Consider the following 20618-nt stretch of genomic DNA (forward strand, 5'->3'; position numbering starts at 1 on the left):
GCCTTGTTTAGATCTAAAAACTTTTTAGATTTTGACACTGTAGCACTTTCGTTTTTATTTGACAAACATTATCCAATCATATAGTAACTAAGCTTAAAAGATTCATCTTATGATTTACATGTATAATTAGTTATCTTTTTTATCTATATTTAATATTCTATGAATACGCTGCAAGATTTGATGTGATGATAAATCTTGTAAAGTTTTGAGGTTTTTTTGATGCATCTAAACAAGGCCTAACGCCCACGGCCCATACCACATCCGCAGGCAGCTGGCAGCTAGTAGTAGGCTATAGCAGCTGCCCGGCCCAGCCCGCAAAGCCAAACGAGACAGAGCGGGGCCACTCCACTCCCATCCGATCCGACAATCCCCATCCACATCCGACCACTAATCATGGCGCCGGCGCCGGCGGCGTTCGCGGCGCAGGTGGTACGGGGTCGGTGGTTCATGGCGTACGGCTCGTTCCTCATCATGTCGGCCGCGGGCGCAACCTACATCTTCGCCATCTACTCCAAGGACATCAAGTCGACGCTGGGTTACACGCAGGAGCAGCTCAACACGGTGGGCTTCTTCAAGGACGTGGGCGCCAACGTCGGCATCCACGCGGGGCTCGTCGCCGAGTTCGCCCCGCCATGGGTCGTCCTCGCCATCGGCGCCGCCATGAACCTCGGCGGATACCTCATGCTCTACCTCTCCGTCACCGGCCGCGTCCACGGGACCCCGCCGCTCTGGCTCGTCTGCCTCTACATCGCCGTCGGCGCCAACTCGCAGGCCTTCGCTAACACCGGCGCGCTCGTCACCTGCGTCAAGAACTTCCCCGAGAGCCGCGGCGTCATGCTTGGACTCCTCAAGGGCTTCGTCGGTCTCAGCGGCGCCATCTTCACCCAGCTCTACCTCGCCTTCTACGGCCCCGGCGGCGGCGGTGACACCAGGCCGCTCATCCTCCTCGTCGGATGGCTCCCGGCGGCTGTCTCCGTCGCCTTCCTCGCCACCATACGGATCATACGCGCGCCGCCGCGCTCGCCCGCCGCGGCACGCCGGGAGTACCGCGCCTTCTGTGCCTTCCTCTACGTGTCGCTCGCGCTCGCCGCCTACCTCCTCGTCGCCATCGTCCTGCAGAAGCGGTTCCGGTTCACGCGGGCAGAGTACGCCGCCAGCGCCGCCGTCGTGTTCCTCATGCTGCTGCTCCCGCTCGGAATCGTCCTGCGGGAGGAGGCCGCGCTGTTCAAGTCCAACATCACCAACGCTCCAGCGGAATCACGACCCGCAGTCACGCCGGCCCTGCCCGCGGCCACGAAACAGCCACCTGCAGCACCAGTACCACCACCAGCGACGACGACGGCGGGTCAAAGGTTGCTGCTTTCGCTGCGGCCGCCGCCGCGCGGTGAGGACTACACGATCCTGCAGGCGCTGGTGAGCGTGGACATGCTGCTGCTGTTCACGGCGACGGTGTTCGGGGTGGGCGGCACGCTGACGGCGATCGACAACATGGGCCAGATCGGCGAATCTCTCGGTTACCCGCAGCGGAACGTGGCCACCTTCGTCTCCCTCATCAGCATCTGGAACTACCTCGGCCGCGTCACGGCGGGCTTCGCCTCGGAGGCGCTGCTGTCCCGGCACCGCATCCCGCGGCCGCTGCTGGTGGCCGGCGTGCTGCTCCTCACGGTGCCGGGCCACCTGCTCATCGCGTTCGGCGTGCCCGGGTCGCTGTACGCGGCGTCGGTGCTGGTCGGGTTCTGCTTCGGCGCCGCGTACCCGATGATCCTCGCCATCATCTCCGAGCTGTTCGGGCTCAGGTACTACTCCACGCTCTACAACGTCGGCAACGTGGCCAGCCCCGTGGGCTCCTACATCCTCAACGTCCGCGTCGCCGGCCGGATGTACGACCGGGAGGCCGCAAGGCAGGGCGCCGTCGTCGTCGTGCCCGGGAAGGCCGGCGGCGGCATCACGTGCGTGGGCAAGCGCTGCTACAGGGAGTCGTTCCTCGTCGTCGCCGCGGTCACCGTGGCCGCCGCGGCCGTCGCGCTGGCGCTGGCGTGGAGGACAAGGGCGTTCTACGCGGGGGACATCTACGCCAGGTTCAAGGAGGGGGCGACAGGCACGGGAGCGAGTGGCAACGGCGTTCGCGACGGGGAGAAAGAGGATGCCTCGGCGGCGGCGACGGCGGCGGCGGAGTCCGTGTCCAAGGAACAGCAGGCCAAGGTGGACGGACGCGACGCCCGTGACATGTTGAGTTGAGCGACTGATACGCGACAAACACTCACGCTAGTTAACTGCATACTGAATCCACAGTGATAGTGCTACTTTGGATTTCGACTGGGAGCTGGTTGATGTTGGATTTTTGGTCATTGCTTGGCAATTAGGTTGTTTGATTGATGATTGACACTGATGGTTGATCTTGGATTGGGAATTTGGTATCTTTACCATTGACAGTTTCACATTGTTCTGTTCCACTGTAGTACGCAGAACAGAATAGAACAGAAGAAGTTTGTTAAATCAATTACTGTATGGGGTTTACGGTGATGGCGTTGTGTGAATCATGATGGCTCGCATTGGGTACAGGTGTCACCGGCACTAATCTAAACAACAATAGTAGATTCACCTGCTTTTTCAACTAGCAAAACCTTTCAAGTCGAATTTTAGAACTCTGTATGCAGTTCTGAGATTATACTCAGATTTTCAGACAACAGTAGATTCAGATTTTGAAATACATCTACAACTCTAACTTACCTAAAAGTTCCATCTCAATTTTAGATCTTACTGTTCAATCTCCTCAGTTCTTTACTCAAATCATGAGCTGCTCATCTCATGAAGACCTTCTATTGAAGGGATGCATGGCCAACATGGTGGAGCTGAAAACAAGTGGAAATTTTCAAGAGGCGCCACCATGTTCAAGCACCAAAATTCAAATGAAGTCGTACAAATTTTCATGGGCTTGTTCACCATGTTCTTGTTCGATTGTTCAGTATGTGATGACAACTTGACATGGGCTTATTCGATTGTTCAAAAAGTCATGGTTAAAAATACTATTCATTGATTTGATGTGAGAAAAAACACTAATGAATGACTGACAGATTCGAAAGCTAAAGCGAATAGAGCTATATATCACTCTAAGCGCTGGGTACAAATGTCAGGACATGGAAAAAGGGTTACCTTTTGCATGGTTGACCTACTTTTCAAATAGTGGGATTTTAGTGTCTAGCCATAAATCTACTTTTCGCCTTGGTTGGAAGTGCATATAAACTATTAGCACTCTTGCAAAACTAATAAACTAATTGTTAGCAGGTCCGTAGTTAATAGTTAATATTTTCTTTGTATTATAGTATATTCTATAGATGTAAGAACAAATTAGGAGAGAAAACAAAAGACTTCATTTTTGAGATTTTAGGAGACAAAAAAATATTTTACATTAAATAGTAGCACAGATTATATAGATATTATATTGTACTTGTCATTTATGAATCAGACGCTATCATCGGTGTAATCAATGAAGATTGATTAATAAATGACAAGTAACAATATACTCGGAGTATATCTATAGATTTTGTGCTACTATCTAATGCAAAATTATTTTGTCTCCTAAAACCCCTCATATTCAGATATAATTTTTGAAACCTTAAATTTACTAGACGGAGGGAGTAGGTCTACTAGTAGCAGGCTTGTTCGGATCTTACGTGCTGATGTTAGCTGGGAACTAGTGTCACTAATGATTTTTTTTTTTGAGGTAAAATGTCACTAATGAATTTAAACTGACCCTAATAACTAAGGGTGACATGGTAATATTATTGTGTTGCTATTTTTTTATCTTCATTGCTAAAACAACAGGTATTATTTTCAAATAGAAGGTGTGTGTTTTTGTTCACTGCCAAAAGGCACTAAATTTAAGTTTAAAAAAGCACAAAATTTGTTTTTTTTTTTTTTGCCAAATCCAGATGCAGTCCCGAGCCCTTGAACTGTGAGACGATGAACGGAATGACTAGAAAGCAAGTGAATTTTTTTTGGAGGAGACCATGTGCATGGAACACATGATGGACTGCCGGACTGCCATTGAGGTAGATGTTTGGACCACCGGACTGCCATCAAAACCACAAAAAGCATTAGCTCTTCCGCCTAGAACCATCTGAATAATTGAACTCAAATCTTCAATAGTTTGTGAAGCAAAAAAAAAAAGATTCGAACTTGGAGGTAAGGATTCATATATATATATTTCTGTAAAAAAAAGTGGCAGATTCGCAGTACGCGCATCGGTTGGATCAAAATTTTTCGAATTCTAAATAATATAATAGTTTTTTCAAACTTACACTTATTCCTTGGGTTCTACTTGTACTCGGACCTTGTCTTCACCAGCAATGGCAGCATTACCACCATCATCACCACTGCTACAACTACAAGCTGTTTCCGTCTTAAACTTGGCGTAGATGTCTCCCGCGTAGAACTCCCGAGTCCTCCATGCGAGCGCCAGCGTCACCACCGCCGCGGCCACGGTGACCGCCGTGATGACCAAGAAGGACTCTTTGTAGCACCGGACGCCAATGCACGTGACCCCCTTCCCGGCCGCCGCCGGGGCGTTCTGCCGCGCCGCCTCGCGGTCGTACATGCGGCCGGCGACGCGGACGTTGAGAACGTAGGACCCCAGGGGGCTGGCCGTGCCGCAGAAGTTGTACATGGTGGAGTAGTACCTGAGCCCAAACAGCTCCGACACGGTGGCGAGGATGAGCGGCTGCGCGGCGCCGAAGCAGAACCCGATCACCACCGACGCCACGTACAGCGACCCCGGCACGCCGAAAGCGATCAGTAGGTGGCCCGGCACGGTGAGCAGGAGCACACCGGCGAGGATGAGCGGCCGTGGGATGCGGCGCCGGGACAGCAGCGCCTCCGAGGCGAATCCGGCGGCGACGCGGCCCAGGTAGTTCCAGATGCTGATGAGGGAGACGAAGGTGGCCACGCTCCGCTGCGGGTAACCGAGAGACTCGCCGATCTGGCCCATGTTGTCGATCGCCGTCAGCGTGCCGCCCACCCCGAACACCGTCGCCGTGAACAGAAGCAGCATGTCCACGCTCACCAGCGCCTGCAGGATCGTGTAGTCCTCGCCGCGCGGCGGCGGACGAAGCGAAAGCAGCAACCTTTGACACCCCGTCGCTGGTGCAGGTGGCCGTTTCGTCGCCGCGGCCACCGCGGGCAGAGCCGGCGTCGTTGCCGCTTGCTCTTCAGCTGATGTGTTGGTGATGTTGGACTTGAACAGCGTGGCCTCCTCACGCAGGACGATTCCGAGCGGAAGCAGCAGCATCAGGAACACGACGGCGGCGCTGGCGGCGTACTCTGGCCGTGTGAACTGGAACCGCTTCTGCAGGACGATGGCGACGAGAAGGTAGGCGGCGAGCGCGAGCGACACGTAGAGGAAGGCACAGAACGCGCCGTACTCCCGGCGTGCCGCGGCCGGCGAGCGCGGCGCGCGTATGATCCGGATGGTGGCGAGGAAGGCGACGGAGACGGCAGCCGGGAGCCAGCCCACGAGGAGGATGAGCGGTCTGGTGTCGCCGCCGCCGCCGGGGCCGTAGAAGGCAAGGTAGAGCTGGGTGAAGATGGCGCCGCTGAGGCCGACGAAGCCCTTGAGGAGCCCGAGCATGACGCCGCGGCTCTCCGGGAAGTTCTTGACGCAGGTGACGAGCGCGCCGGTGTTGGCGAAGGCCTGGGAGTTGGCGCCGACGGCGATGTAGAAGCAGACGAGCAAGAGCGGCGTGGCCGCCGGGCTGACGCCACCGCGGCCCGTGACGGAGAGGTAGAGCATGAGGTAGCCGCCGAGGTTCATGGCGGCGCCGAGGGCCAGGACTAACCATGGTGGAGTGAGCTCGGCGATGAGGCCGGCGTGGATGCCGACGTTGGCGCCGACGTCCTTGAAGAAACCGACGGTGTTGAGCTGCTCCTGCGTGTAACCCAGCGTCGACTTGATGTCCTTGGAGTAGACGGCGAAGATGTAGGTGGCGCCGGCAGCCGACATGATGAGGAAGGAGCCGTACGCCATGAACCACCGCCCCCGCAGCACCTGCGCCGCGAACGCCGTCGCGGTGGCCATGGGCGCCATGGCTGCTTGGTTGCGGAGTGTCCTCTGTCGCAGTCGCAGCAGTGCCTTGCTTTCGTTGTATGGATGGCAGACATGACAGTAATTTATACTGTATTGCAAAAAAAAAAAAAAATAGCAGTTAGTTCAAAAGTTTTTACTGTACTAGGTGGGAGATGGGTGCAGCAGTTTAATTGAAACTTTTTACCGGAGCATGCATGCGTGACAGTGCATGGATAGCAGGATAGGTGAGTTGGAAACTTGACGAAAGATAAGACTGAACTTTAGACCAAGAAAAGTTGGCACATGTCTTGTTTGCTTGTTTACATTAGTCTCCTTGAATCGTGCGTTAGCATAATAAACAACTTGTCACTTAACACTGCCATGAGTGGTGGTTAATTTTTCATTGGCATTTGGGAAGCTACAAGCTGCAACTAGTAGTATATAAGTTGATGCTACTACCTAGTACCTTGCTACCTGCCTCCTAATCAAATCGAAACATGACAGAATTGCTACTAGTTTGATTTTATAGGGCTCTGTTTTCTTTTCAGTGGTCTTGATGCACGTTTTATTTGATCTAGTACACAACAAGATATCAGCGGGCGGTTTACTAAATTAAACGTCGTCCTCGATCATTGCGTGTAGCTTGATTCCGGCACTCTCATAATGGCCTTTGCAAGTATCCAGTCCATCTATGATCTATACTAAGTACCACCCAATTATGTTCGAAAATAAAACTAATGCAGGTAGATGTTTGGGCAGCTACTATCGGGCTTGTGTTATCCTTAGCAGTAACACAACAGCGGAGTATCAGGCAGGTAGATGTTTAGAGCATGTTCGATTGAGCTTATCTGTCAAATTTGTTAGCCACTTAGCAGTGTTTTTTCTTTCACAATAAATTAACAAATAATACTTGGGTTCTAGAGGATGAAGTTTCACATCTAGTCATCCACAAGTTGGAACACTTGAGAAGTAAGCACATTTTTAACAGAGGTTGAAAAGAAGATAATCCTGGTGTCTCTATCGGATTATAGTCCAATGCTTGTAGTGAATACAAACCACAACGGGGTGGCCGCTCTCCCCCTTATCTCCCAACGTCTATTTCACATTAAGATTCATGCTAGAATGTTTCAAAATCCGTGCCTTGGTGTTTTAAAATAAGTGGGGGGTGTTTTATTTATCTGCATGAATCACAGAACAAAATGAACGGTGGGATAAGGAGCGTGCGCCCACCTCATTGTGGAAATTACAAGTTGGGTGCTGAAATTTCAAGTTGGCTTTGCTTGCCTATAAAGGGCAGCGGATATAATCCATAGGGCTTTAGACTAGGCTAGGGTTACCTACTAGATTGATCCAGTGGTTGATCTTGGGGATCACTAAACCATGCATTAGCACTTTTCCAGAGGGGGGAGGGGGTACTTCCATTGTACCCACCAGATTAGTTTGGTTTGAAGCACCAAACCAAGCTGATGGTCTAAACCGTCTCTAGTCACTAAGCACAGATTAGTCTGGTGGTTAGGGTTGACCTAACACCAGACTATGCGATACAAATTTCTGACAATTAGAGTTAACACGTAGTTATCGGTGGTGACAATAAAAAGAAGGCACCGGATGAGACTAGTGCCGCAGACCAGCCGAATTTTTTAGCTATTTAGCAGTATTTTTTTTTCACAAGAAATCAGCCAACAATACTTTCTATCATGGCTGAACAAGGTACCGGTGGTTTATCAGTGTCGTAGACCTGTTCGCTTGAATTTATCAGCCGAATACTTTCTTGTACCGAATTTGAATGCATAGAAGCTAGAGTTAATGCCTAGTATGTTTCCTGTGGCGACTGTTGAAGAAGAAGGCACCAAATTAGTCCTGTGCTGCCGTCACTGCCGAACCAAATAATCCGGCAAGTGCGTATAGAAGCTATGGCTTATTTCCAACGGCTAGTTGGCTCTTGGGCTCTCTATCTATTGTGGCCACTGGCCAGGCTTAGCTCTTTTGGCACCCTTGGTTGATGCTATCACACTCACAGAACTTGAGCAAACACTCTAAATCACTTGTAAACTTAGAGATTGCATCTGGCTGTACTTGTCTCACAACAAATCAGTGCAGCCTACTTTCCGGCGAAACGAACAGCCTAATCACGCCACCTGTGATTGATTTTTCAATGGCATTTAGGAAATTATAAGAAGCTGCAACTAGTATATAAGTTGACGCTACAACCTGTACCTTGTTGCTAACCTGCCCACTAATCTACCGATCGAGAAACAGCATGACGTAATTGTTAGTTTTGGTTTAATCGGGCTCTGTTTTCTTTAGTTTAGTCGTGATGCACGTTTAAAGGTCAAGGTCTTCACTCAAAGATTTGTCAACAACCTCTCAAGATGCAATGGCTCGATCTACAAGATTGATAGAAGCATGAACTGTACTTGGTAAACTCTACACTCTTTAGCTGGCCAAGCTCTGAATTTAGGATCCAGACTCTGTTGCAAGTTCATTGTTCCAATGCTTCTCATGTAAACAGCTGTCCTGTGAAGGCAGCCTTGCAATCTGTACTTGGTGAACTCTTCACCAACATTGCAGCGAGATGCTGCTAATAATAAAGCTTGCTTTTTTACCAAAAAAAAAAGAAGATCATCAGGTGAATTATAACATGCACTACTTATATGCCGGTGTCATCCCAATTTTGATATTTAGATCTCAAACAAACTTTGTTTGTACCGAATTTTGATATTTAGATTTCAAAAGAAACTTTGTTTGTAGGCGGTGTGACCACTATATATGTTTGCTAGATCGAAATAGCAGATACAGATTATATATCATTCTCCTAAAAAAAAGCAGATTATATATATCATATGGGACCTGGCACCACTGAAATCCAAAGTGATAAGAATTAACTATAACCAAAATTCAATCTTTAACTAGAGGATCCACTGTCCACAACAAGCTATATATAGAAAAATCATGCAAATGAACTGGAACAGATAAATATGGTATAATGGCCGATGCAGATCTAGGATCGATGATGGTCGGATTCTATTGAGTTCATGTATCCTCGAGTGGCTTGTGTTGGATTCCTAGCTATCCGGATGTTTCGGCGGCGACTTGGCCTCTGCGGCGGCAGTCATTGAGAATGTTGACGTAGAACTGGCACTTGCTGATGTCGCTCCCATTCTGGTTGATGCACTGCATATATATGCATGCAACATTATTAGGTCAGATCCATGCATGCAGGCAAAATTGATTGACATTCAAATATATATATATATATATACACACAACAAATTCATAAATAGTAAAGCAGATCGATCTATGGAAGCATCAGAGACATACGTCTTGGAAGGCCATGGCATGGATTTCGCAAGGGCTAGACGACGCATCACTGGGACTGGTGGTCGTAGTAGTAGCAGCAGCAGCAGTGTGTTCGATGCGGAAGGTACGGGGGCCAAGGACAGCATCCATGGCCCTGTTTGCCAAGGCCCAACTGGTGCACCAGATCCATCCCTCAGCAAACACGGATGCGGCGTTGCTCAACAAGCCGCCGCCGCCGCCACCGCCGGTACTAGTTGCTGGAGCAGGAGCGCCGCCGCCACCCTTGGCTGCTGCAACGGAATATGCATGCATGCAATAGCACAACAATGTTATAGTATATCGTTCTAGCTATACCTGATCTTGTAAAAAGATGTTCTACATGCAAGCATGCATATTGGCATATTAATTCATACCCGGTGCAGGCGCTTTGGCTGTTTTGGCACTGGAATAAGATCTTATCCCTCCTCCTGCAAACCAAACCAAAATTCAATCGATCATATATATCCTTCATTATTATTGTGCCCATCATCGATCTAGCTAGCTCACTAATAATAAGATACAATGACGTGATCCGATCTGTCAGCATCATCTATACGATCAATGGCTATATGATATATGAGTTGAATAGTGATGATCATGCATGAACCAGAACGACGACGCGTTTATACGTACCCCCAGAGCTGCGGCCGCCGCGAGGCATGGCGTCGGTGGTGGGGCGTGGGATCGGTGGCCGCCGGCGACTCGACTAGACTAGCTGGAGGAAGCTAGGAAATTAAATAGATGGAGACGATGGATGTATATGGATCGATCGAGGCGGGCGCTGGTGGCTAATTTATATACGTCCATGATCCATCTTCTTCTTCCGCAAGATACAATTTAAGCTAACAATCTAGGGATATGGATGAAACATGGCCCCTCGCGATTTTACTGGAGCCGGAGTCTATTACGTATACTTGTATACACTGGAATCTTCAAAAGTTCCTAAAATAATATTTTGATAAATAAATCAATGAGTTTCCAAAGTACTTAGCTAACAAATTGGTTTCTTTTTTTTAAAACTGTTTTCAAAGTCTATCTGGCTTTTAAAAATAGAAAATAATTTTGAGTTAGTAATCTCGACTATTTCTAAATCACTTCAAAAGAAATTATATTTTCTTTCTAAAATGCAGATCCCTCTGTTTTTCCAATCATACAAAAAATCAAAATTCACGGTGAGTATTGGAAACTTTTGAAGTTCAATAGTAACTAAAAAAGTATGAATATTAGAAAAAAAATAACCCATCACAATAGCTTGAAAATTCGAAAGCAGGACGGCTAAGATTTTTGAGAGAATTCTCTATGGACAACTATAAAAGATAAGGTCCTTATATCTTTAGCTGGTAGAACAGTTCTTATATCTTCAAGTCTTAACAACTCTCCAATATACCATATGTCTGTTTACTTGCTCTCAAAATCAACTGTGCATCAATTGGATAAGATTAGGAGAAAGTTTTTCTGGCAAGGGGGTGGCACAAAAAGAAAATATCATTTGGTAAAATGGGAAATTATTTGTAAGAGTAAGAAAAAAGGTGGTCTAGGGATCAAGGATTTAAAACGGCTGAATATTAGCTTACTATGCAAATGGTGGTGGAAGCTTGAGAAAGAAGATGGTTTATGGCAACAAATAGTTAAATTCAAATATCTGCGAAATTCTTCCATTATAGAGGTTAAGCACAAGGTTAGTGACTCACCTATGTGGTCTGACCTGTTGAAGATTAAAGACATTTATCTACAAGGCAGGGGAATCTCTGTTAAAAACGGGGGGATATCAAGATTCTGGCAGGATCCATGGTTATATGAGGAACCTTTAAGTTCTTATGCACCGCTGCTATTTTGAGTTATCTGAAAATAAAAATATAACGGTTGCATGTGCTTTGAAAGGTGACCCAATTCTTTTTAGGAGATGGTTACATATTGAGATTAGAAATGAGTGGGAGAAAATTTGGGAGGATGCCAGTAAGTTCCAGTTAGAGGAACAGGAGGACATTGTTGTTTGGAATCTGGGAAAAACAATAAGTTCACGGTTAAATCAGCTTATAATGGGCTTACTAAAAATGATTATGGATTCTCTCATAAAAGAATTTGGAAGGGCAAAATTCTAGAAAAAATTAAGATCTTTTTATGGTTGTTGTCTTGTAATGCATTGTTATCTAAGGATAATTTGCAAAAGAGAAAATGGATGGGTGATCCTAGTTGTGCTTTCTGTGACTGTCTTGAATATATTTCTCATTTGTTTTTTCAGTGTCCTGTGGCATGTGTGATTTGGGATATTATTGCTAAATGTGTTGGCGCAAATAATATTCCGACAAATATAGAACAGTGTTGGCTTTGGTGTGAGAGATGGTTGCCATTTGGTAAAGAGTTTCATGCTTGGGGGATTGGTGCAATCTGTTGGGCTATTTGGAAGAGTCGTAATAAAGCATGTTTTGAGCAAAAAATGTTGAGAAATCCTTTGGAAATTCTTTGTCATGCAAATGCACTTATGGTCTTTTGGGCAGGTTTATATAAAGAGATGGACCAGGAAAAGTTGAAGGAGCTAATCTGATGCTTAAGGTGGCCAAGGAAGTGCTTGCTACACAAGCGGCAAGACATGTGAATCAACTTCTTCAAGATGATCAAGACAACGAACCAGCTGAACGAACCAGCTGAAGAGTAAAAGTATGCTGAAGAGGAAGAAGTGCAAGCGTGTCTTAGCGTGGGATGTGTTAGCCTTTTGCTTTTTAGTTAGTTTGAACTTTGCTGTTGTTGGTTCTGTTAAGTATTCAGCTTTTGGTTTCAGCATTCTGGTTTCATCCTTTGACTCTGCCTGCAGTTTTCTGGTTGGTGGTAGAGCCTCCTCTTGGTTTTGGCTGTTTCTAAGGTTTAGGCTACGCTGATGGTGTCAAATGTTTTGTTACTCCTTAGTTCTGTCTTCTTGTAATGGGTGAATGTTGTATTTCCGTTTTCGTAATGGAAATGAGATACTTCTCAAGTGGAAAAAAAGATAAGGTCCTTGCACAACACTGTGGAAAAGTTTATCTTGTTTTTTCTTGTGACTTAAAAAAGTTTACCTTGTTTTCGCCCTTCGGTTTGTTTAGTTCCAAAATATTTTGTAAAATAAATACGATAGCACTTTCGTTTGTATTTGACAAATATTATCAAATTATGGACTAATTAGATTCAAAAAATTCGTCTTGCAAATTACATGTAAACTGCATAATTAATTATTTTTATCTATATTTAATGTTTCATACATGTGCCGCAAGATTCGATGTGATGGGGAATGTGAAAAAATTTAAAAACTTTTTGAAACTAAACAAGGCCCAATTTTGTCCCCTTCGTGTCATTGTCGTGAACTTTGGATGTGTTTCCTAGAGGGCCTAGGGGGTGGTTCGAGCCACCCCAGCTGCAACAACCCATATTTAGTAATGTTGGGCCATCCTCAGAGTCCATCCCACACGAACCTTAAAACACAATGGGTCAGACCCTAGAAAAAAGATGGGAAATCATTTTTTAGAGTCAGGTTGGATTGAGCGATCGTCGGGCCCGATAGAGGGAGCGAGTGACCTTCCTATCCTTTCACCTCCTGTTCTACGCTGCCCACCTCCCTTCCGCGTCCCCGGACGCAGTCGTACCTCCTCCTCACTACCGCCGCCGCGTCACACCCCCATGCCACCTCCCTCACTATCGTAGTTGCACCTCCTCCTCACCTCCTTCGCCGTCACGCGTCCCTACGCCACCTCCCTCATTGTGGGCGGGGTCATCACAACGATGGCCACTGCACCGCCGGCGGACAGGAGGAGGAAGATGATCGCCTCACGACGCTGGATGCCACAGGCAAGGAGGAAGAACGGTTGGCCAAGGCGTGGAGGCTGAGCAGAGCAGGTCGACGAGTGAGGAGGTGAAGGTCACCGAGTCCTCGAGCTGCTCGGTGATGCGAAAGATAAGATTGTTGGAGACGGGGGGCACCACGCGCGCCATAGAGGTGGATAGCCTGTGCGGACGCTATGGCTGATGCGGTGCTCGTGGCCATCTCCGGTGCCGTCACCGCCGCCGCAAGACCGCCTCTACTCCTAAATCCATCGGCTTCTCCATTCTTGGCGCTAGGCTAGCTTGCGTCCTTGACCTACTCGATGAAATGCTAGTGAGGATTGCTGAGAAGAGAAGTGGTGATAAGGCTATCACGTATTTATATAAGATACTCATACTCTACTCGGCTGACAAATAAATAAAATCTCTACTCGGACATGCAGCCAAACAAGATCACGTGCACTGTTTGCACCTGGCCGTGGGTGAGCAGTAGCATCAAACATGCTTGCAACGTGCCTTAGGACGAAATGTCCATATTGCCCTCCACTGACGTGCTGAAAGAATATCAGAGGTAAATAGTCACCTGCTCGTCAGCCGTCAAGTTTTGAGTCTTTCAGACCAGAGGCGGGCACCCGCCCCGCACCGGGTTCTGTGCCGGCGCAGCCGGCGGCCATGGCGGACGCAGGGGTGACGGGGGTGGTGGCCAAGCTGGGTGAGCTGGCGGCGGAGGAAGCGACGGCGTTGCTGCGCGTGGACGCCGAGATCCGGGCGCTGCGCCGGAAGTTGGCCTACCTGCAGGCACTCGTCCGCGGGGCCGACCGCCAGCGCCGCGGCCGCGCAAGCGAGCTGCTCCTGCTCTGGCTGCGCGAGACCAGGGAGGTCGCCTTCGAGGTCGAGGACGCCGTCGATGAGTTCCACCTCCGCGTCGAGGCCTGCCGCCTCGGGGCTCGGTGGCGCCGGCGACGCAGATGGTGGTGGGGGTGGCACCGCGACGCCGTCAGCCTCGTCCAGGCCCTCACCACGCAGGTGCTCATCCTGATTCACTGTGGTGCGGCATCGTGGCATATTTTGTCAGCACCATCGGAAATTGTCTAATAATAGAAATTGAGAACAGGGATCACTTCACTAGTATATATAAAGTAGAAACTGAATTGAATGATATTTCTGACTTTGCGGTTTCAGTTTTTTCATGTTAACTGATTGTTTGTTGAAATGAATACAACTTTGCAAGCGAGCTATGGTAATAGAGAACAATTGGAAACACAAAACGCAACTTTGCATCTCCTAAACAACCAGACATGACAGTAGTTTCAGAGACATATTCTATTACTGAACCTCAAGGCTCTAGGCAAAGATGTCCATCATCGTGGCATTGCACATCGCTGTAGACATCTCGTATTTGTCCTTGTACTAATCTTTATTCATGGTGCATTCTTCATTTCTTCTTGAAACCCATCAATTCAGAAAAGGGAAGAAAAACATATACATGGAGTCTGTACAGGGAAATATATGCTCACAAAACATTGATGGGTCAGGGGTGTTTCTTGGTGCCCATTCTATGCTCTGATCAAATTATGCCTATGGCTTCTTCATCCAGGACTTTGAATTTTGTTCTGAAATTAACACTTACGTGGTCAATACCAAAGTTTAAATTTTTAGCCTTATGGATGACATTCTTAATTTCTACGGTCAGACATACTTCATGCCATTGGACATTAGCTACTGTTGTTTCACATACCTCTATTTTCTGATATTCTTGCTCCATAATTCAGCTCTTCTTTTCCAATCAGTACAACAGTAAAGACCTTCTGATCTTTTGGGCAAATAAATGTGTACTCTCTCCGGTCCTAAGTGTAAGTCGTTTAAGTTTTATCAGTCAAAATTTGGCTAAGTTACATGAAATTAAATCCACCATGAAATATGTTTTGATAGCGTATTTATTTGGTAATATGTTTTTCTATAAACTTGGTCAAAGTTAGAGAAATTTGACTTAGGACAAAACAGAAATGACTTACACTTTGGAACAAAAGGAGTATTGATCAACAAATCTCTCCTTTTGTTTTATTTTGAAACCCCAAACCATGCATTTGCTACTTTGGTTTGACTTAGCGAGCCTTATGAGTACATTTGAGGTTCATCTCACACATGCCTCTATGCTAATGGTTTGCAAATTAACATGTCTATGTTGTGCAGATTTTTGTACGTCATGGGCTGTCAAATCAAATATCTAAGATCAATGAAAGGATTGAGGAACTTAATCAGAACAAGGAAACCTATCAAATTGAAAGTTCTCCTTCTGAAATTTGGAGCTATGCGTCAGTTGAAGTGGATCCTGAGTGGTACACTACTATCTGGTTTTCTTTTTCTTTTTCTCGTTTTGTACTTTAATTCGACCCTTTTTTTATTATCCTACATTCCAGTACACAATTTATTTTAATGGTCCCTATTCTGTTTCTGTGTTTCCCAGTTCCTTTTTTTTCTGTGGATGCACCTCACTGCTACGTGTAGATAGTGCTGAAAAATATCTTATGTTCCCAAAGCCAACGAGGAAATATCTTTTCGTCCTATTACCTGCTAGTTCTAGCGTTCAAACGTTTGGCATTTCATTTCAACATATACATTGTGATTCTGGTTTAAGGTGATCAAACTGTGAAGGTGCATTTTCCTTTACTAGTGCAGTAGTTAGGTGTGTATCATTTCGAAAAATGTTGCATGGTGAACACATACTGGCCTGTTGGTAGATGTGGTACCATTAATTCAACATATACTGTCTATAAAGCATTGGAACTTGGAATGTAGTGGTGACTGTTATGATTGGGATAGTCTTTCAAGTGAGAAGAGCTAAAGAGTTGAGTGTGTTGGCCCCTTCACCATGTTCAGGAGTGGGCAAAATACCAGTCACTTTACTGTGTTAGATCACATGGAACACAACTGCATCATGTAAAGGTATTATATTGATAACTCTTAGCCAGCCCCGGTTGTTTGCTGGTGCAAAGGGTCTTTGAGCCATATGGACAGCCTAGCCATGTTGTCGACACCGTTCATCTAGAATTGCAGTGGCGAGTGGGTAATGATCAATCTGATGTAGCATAGGGTGAATAGGTTGTGTGTTGTGTTCTAATTTCTCACTCTCCCTTGCAGATGAGAGATTTGTTTGCACCATTCCCTGTTTTTGTCAGTACAATGATACACAGCTCCACATGTTTGATAAAAAAATGTGAGGCCCAATATCACATTTCGATGTGTCCCTGCAGAGAATTATGAACCTTTTAGTGTACCATTGCAAAGTGCCCTTCAGGAATACATAATGTGTCAGTCCCCTATTTTGTTTATATGCGATTCAATATTGAAATAAAACTGACTGAAACATTCTGCAGGTACGAGGATAAATATGTTATAGGCTCTAGAGAAAGTGAATTTGCTATCCTTAAGGACCTAATCATCAACAAAGAGGGAGATATTTCTCACCGGGCTGTCATCTCAATTTTGGGGGAGCGTGGCATTGGAAAGACTACACTTGCAAAAAAGCTGTACAATGACCCAGATATCATAAAACACTTTGAGGTCCATGCATGGGTATGTCTTCCACCACATATCAGGTTCAGGGAGTACATTGAGATTATGTACATGCAGGTCAGCTCACAGGTTCCAGAAACTCCTGAGGAAAATGATAGTACAATATTTGCACCTGGTAACGAAGAAACCACCGATATGGAATTCAAACTTTGGCAGAACCTTGAGAACAGGAGGTACCTAGTTGTTCTTGATGGTTTAGTTAGCATTAGTGACTGGAACTCATTATTTGCTGTGCTGCCAGATACCAATTGCAGCAGGATCTTACTCACCACACATCTCAATGTGAAGGAAATCAATCACATTGACCCACAGATAGCTCCCATTAAGCTTCCTTATCTTGACGAAAAACATGGAGAGGAGTTATTTTGTCAACGAGTTTTTGGGACAATAGAACCTCCAGAAATTTATAGGAGCAAGGGTTACTATAAAAAAGTTCACAGTATATCAACAGGTCTACCCCTGGCAATTACTGTGCTTGCAGGAATACTAAGATCAAAGTTGTTTCCCATGGAGTGGGATGTCATATTCGAACAACTCGAGTCCAATGGCCAACCAAAACCAGTTAGAAGCATATGGTATTTGGCTTTTGATGACTTGCCACACTACCTTAAGTCATGTTTCCTATACTTCGCGTCTGTTTCAGAAAATGTCATTCTTTACCCAGATCGTTTGGTGCGTCTGTGGATTGCTGAAGGTTTTGTTATGCCAAAGAAGGCAGAAACGCTGGAGGATGTTGGGTTTGACTATCTCAAAGAACTGGTCTCAAGAGGGTTAGTCCAGGTCATGGAGAAGGATGCTGGTGGATCCATCAAGCTGGTAGCCATCCACAATCTGCTCCATGCTTTTGTGGAGTCTGAAGCACAGGACTCTAGTTTCCTTGAAATCCATCATCATGCTAATGTTGTAAATCCAAATGCAGTGCGGCGCCTTGCCATACAAAACTATGTGGATGGATATGTCCACATACCTAATGCGTTCCCAAAGCTGCGTTCTCTTCTCTGTGATTTTGCAGAAGATCAACGCAGTAGCTCAAGCTCTGGAGAGCTGCAACCTCAGTCATTATGGGGCAATCTTGCAGAGTTGTGTTCAAGAGCCTGTGGTATTTCGGAGAATGTTAGCTCAAACACATTGCATGGACTCCACTTCTTACAGGGCTCCAGATTTCTACGAGTTGTTGACCTAAACGGTCTTAAGATGCAAAAGCTGCCAGATGTGATCGGCAACATAATCCACTTGAGGTACCTTGGCATTAGGAACAGCAACTTGGAGGAACTCCCCTCATCCATCTATAAGCTTGACAATCTCCAGACATTGGACGTAAGGAAAACAAACGTGGGGAAAACTGTCGATGAGTTTTGGGACATCGAAGCACTACGGCATGTGCTTGCTGAGAAAATGCTTTTGCCCGATTGTTCAGTTCCCTTGAATAATTTGATGACACTCAACGGTGTGGTGCCTTGTAGTTTGTGGGATGAAAAGAACTGCCCCTTGAACAATATGATTTATCTCCGATCATTGTCTATGTCTGGCATTTCAGCAGCCCATACTACCGCACTTTCAGCAGCTCTAAGGAAAATGGAATTCCTTTTGTACCTGAACTTGTCAGGTGAATTTCTTCCATCTAACATGTTCACCACCTCAAGCATGCGCCGTCTCCAGGTCCTCATCCTGCATGGTAAGCTACAAGGGATTAATGATCTACCAAATGATCGCTATGTCCTACCAAACCTTACCATGCTCTATTTGCATAAATCTGAAGTGTCACAACACTTTGTGCACAAGCTTGCTACGCTGCCATGCCTTGTTGAGATGGAGCTGTCAGCTGTTTCATACAGTGAGACGACACTGTTCTTCGACGGATTCCTGAGCCTTGCAAGACTGAAGCTTGAGAAGGTGTCTATGTTAAAGGAGCTAGTGATAGGTGAAGGGGCCATGCCAATGCTTTCCATCATATCCATGTATGATTGTGACAGCTTGAAGGCCTTTAAGGCCTTGAATGGCTTGGAACACCTCCAAGAAGTGGCAATCTACAATATGCCAGAGATTGTTGATAACATAAAGCTTCAGGACGAGAAGCTTTTCAGCAAGATCAAATGCCTGACTATCCCCACGATAGTAACAGACCGAGGAGGCTTTCCTGGTCGTTTTGTCAGAATGTTGGATCAACTGGATCATGTAGTACGTGTCACAGTGGCTTCTGAATCACGTTGCAGTGACATGTAGGATGATGATCATGGTGAAGGGAAATTAACAGACGAATTACATTATGGCCCTGGTCCATGGTCTAGTAAGTCATCCTCGGAGTCCTTAGCATGTTAACATATATATATCAGTGCAGCAGAAGCATTTGCCTTCCAATGCTGTTTGCTGTGGGTGTCACGGATGGCGCACATCATCAACAGCATGGCGCGTGAAAGAGTCAGCCTATGACTTCATCGCTTCGCTCGTTCTGTTAAATAATGGAGTAATAAGTAAAGAAATCAGAAAAAAAAAAAGGCTGCGGTGTTTTGCAGCACAAAAAAATGGCGTGTATGAGTAGCAACCAGTGATCGGCGGCTGGGACTGCAGCAACCCCGCAAGTTACTAGTAAGAAATTGTTATGTTATTGTGGCAGAACAAGTAATTATTATCCTTTTTTTTGTTCTGAACTTGTAAGATGTTTCCTACCCTCTAGTTTGTTTGAAATAAGATCACTGGTAGTGCTCTGTATTTCAGTTTTCAGGCTCTAGTTTGGACATTGCAGTCTTAATTGTCTTTTCGGTCTGGACATTGTAAGAACCATGAACATGTCAACTTTGCAAGGCTCTGATGCTGGTACCACAAAGTATGTTCTGTGGAAAGATGCCTCGGGCATGCTTTTGAGTTTTGATAACGGGCCATCACCATCAGGTAAGAGACACTGTATCTACAGGTGTAACTTCACTTCCGTATACAGCCTCATTGCACCATTTTTGTTTTGTTTTGTTTTCCCTGTTAAATTTACGGAGGCGGGAAAGCAACCACCTCCATTGATCCAGCATTAACCGTGACCATCGATTGGAGGCAGTTACAGTGTCCACCTCCATTAACCCTTTTCGTCTGCCTCTATTAAAATTTCTGTAATAGTGAAAATTATTACAGTATAATATTGATATACTTGCCTCTAGTCCAGTAATTAATATACGGCGTTTTGATTCAGAAACAAAACGTTTGAGTTTGTTTTGGTTTCTAAAGAGACGTCATTGTTGATGGGCAAGTAATGAAAAATAAATAATCAGCGGAGACAGTTTCATCGCTGAACCTGAACTGAAGGTAGTAGAATCCACCTCAAACAAACAAGCTGAAGGCTAGACCGCCCCAAGATTTGAGCACATATCGGCCAATAACAACGCAGCCTCTTGTCATGTCAGCGTGGCCAAATCCGTCCATGCACGTTTCAGGATCGTATGCTCTCACGTCGTGTCCGCCCACACGAGTAAAGAGTATCCTCCTGTCGTCCAGAATCGCCAGCGGATAATGGTACTGCAGGGACAAGAAGAAGAACGTGTACCAAGTTTTTTTAGAAATCATTAATCTGTTAATCAGTTCATAAAGACAACCAAGTTTTCTAAAGTCACCAGTAGAGATGGGCCACCTAATGGCCCATTCGGTTAGCCATTCCCGGCTGAAACGGCCCAGAATATTTCTAGATTAATATAAAATATCGAATAGTTCTAGGCTACAACAGTTCTACTCCCTCCATCTCAACAAATTGTAAGTCATTCCAAGAATTTTGGAGACTCAAACTTTTCAAAGTTTGACCAAATTTATATGATAAAATAATAATTATTATGATACCAACTAAATATCATTAGATTCTTCCTTAATTATATTT

At 46.0% G+C, this 20618-nt stretch overlaps 4 protein-coding genes across 6 annotated transcripts; 2 read left to right on the forward strand and 2 right to left on the reverse strand.

Annotated features, from left to right (window-relative positions):
• Window positions 315-2523, forward strand: LOC8065251 (protein NUCLEAR FUSION DEFECTIVE 4). The gene has a single exon (XM_002442569.2). The coding sequence runs from the start codon at window positions 394-396 to the stop codon at window positions 2236-2238; it is 1845 nt and encodes a 614-aa protein (XP_002442614.1). The 5' UTR covers window positions 315-393; the 3' UTR covers window positions 2239-2523.
• LOC8071539 (protein NUCLEAR FUSION DEFECTIVE 4) lies at window positions 4304-6082 on the reverse strand. The gene has a single exon (XM_002443613.1). The coding sequence runs from the start codon at window positions 6080-6082 to the stop codon at window positions 4304-4306; it is 1779 nt and encodes a 592-aa protein (XP_002443658.1).
• Window positions 9131-10061, reverse strand: LOC8065252. Its single transcript, XM_021466155.1, has 3 exons — window positions 10034-10061; window positions 9383-9651; window positions 9131-9235 (listed from the first exon to the last, which is right to left on the reverse strand). The coding sequence occupies exons 1-3, from the start codon at window positions 10059-10061 to the stop codon at window positions 9131-9133; spliced, it is 402 nt and encodes a 133-aa protein (XP_021321830.1).
• On the forward strand, window positions 13787-19632 carry LOC8065253 (disease resistance protein RPM1). Of its 3 annotated transcripts, none has more exons than XM_002442570.2 (4): window positions 13787-14215; window positions 14962-15042; window positions 15383-15528; window positions 16567-19632. In XM_002442570.2, exons 1-4 carry the CDS (start codon window positions 13862-13864, stop codon window positions 18986-18988), a joined length of 3003 nt encoding a protein of 1000 aa, XP_002442615.1. In that variant the 5' UTR covers window positions 13787-13861; the 3' UTR covers window positions 18989-19632. The 3 variants fall into 3 exon arrangements, with proteins under 3 accessions (XP_002442615.1, XP_021302156.1, XP_021302157.1); XM_021446481.1 differs by having other exon boundaries at window positions 14980-15042; XM_021446482.1 differs by lacking the exon at window positions 14962-15042.

This window comes from Sorghum bicolor, chromosome 8 (assembly GCF_000003195.3).
Source record: "Sorghum bicolor cultivar BTx623 chromosome 8, Sorghum_bicolor_NCBIv3, whole genome shotgun sequence".
Lineage (NCBI taxonomy): Eukaryota > Viridiplantae > Streptophyta > Magnoliopsida > Poales > Poaceae > Sorghum > Sorghum bicolor.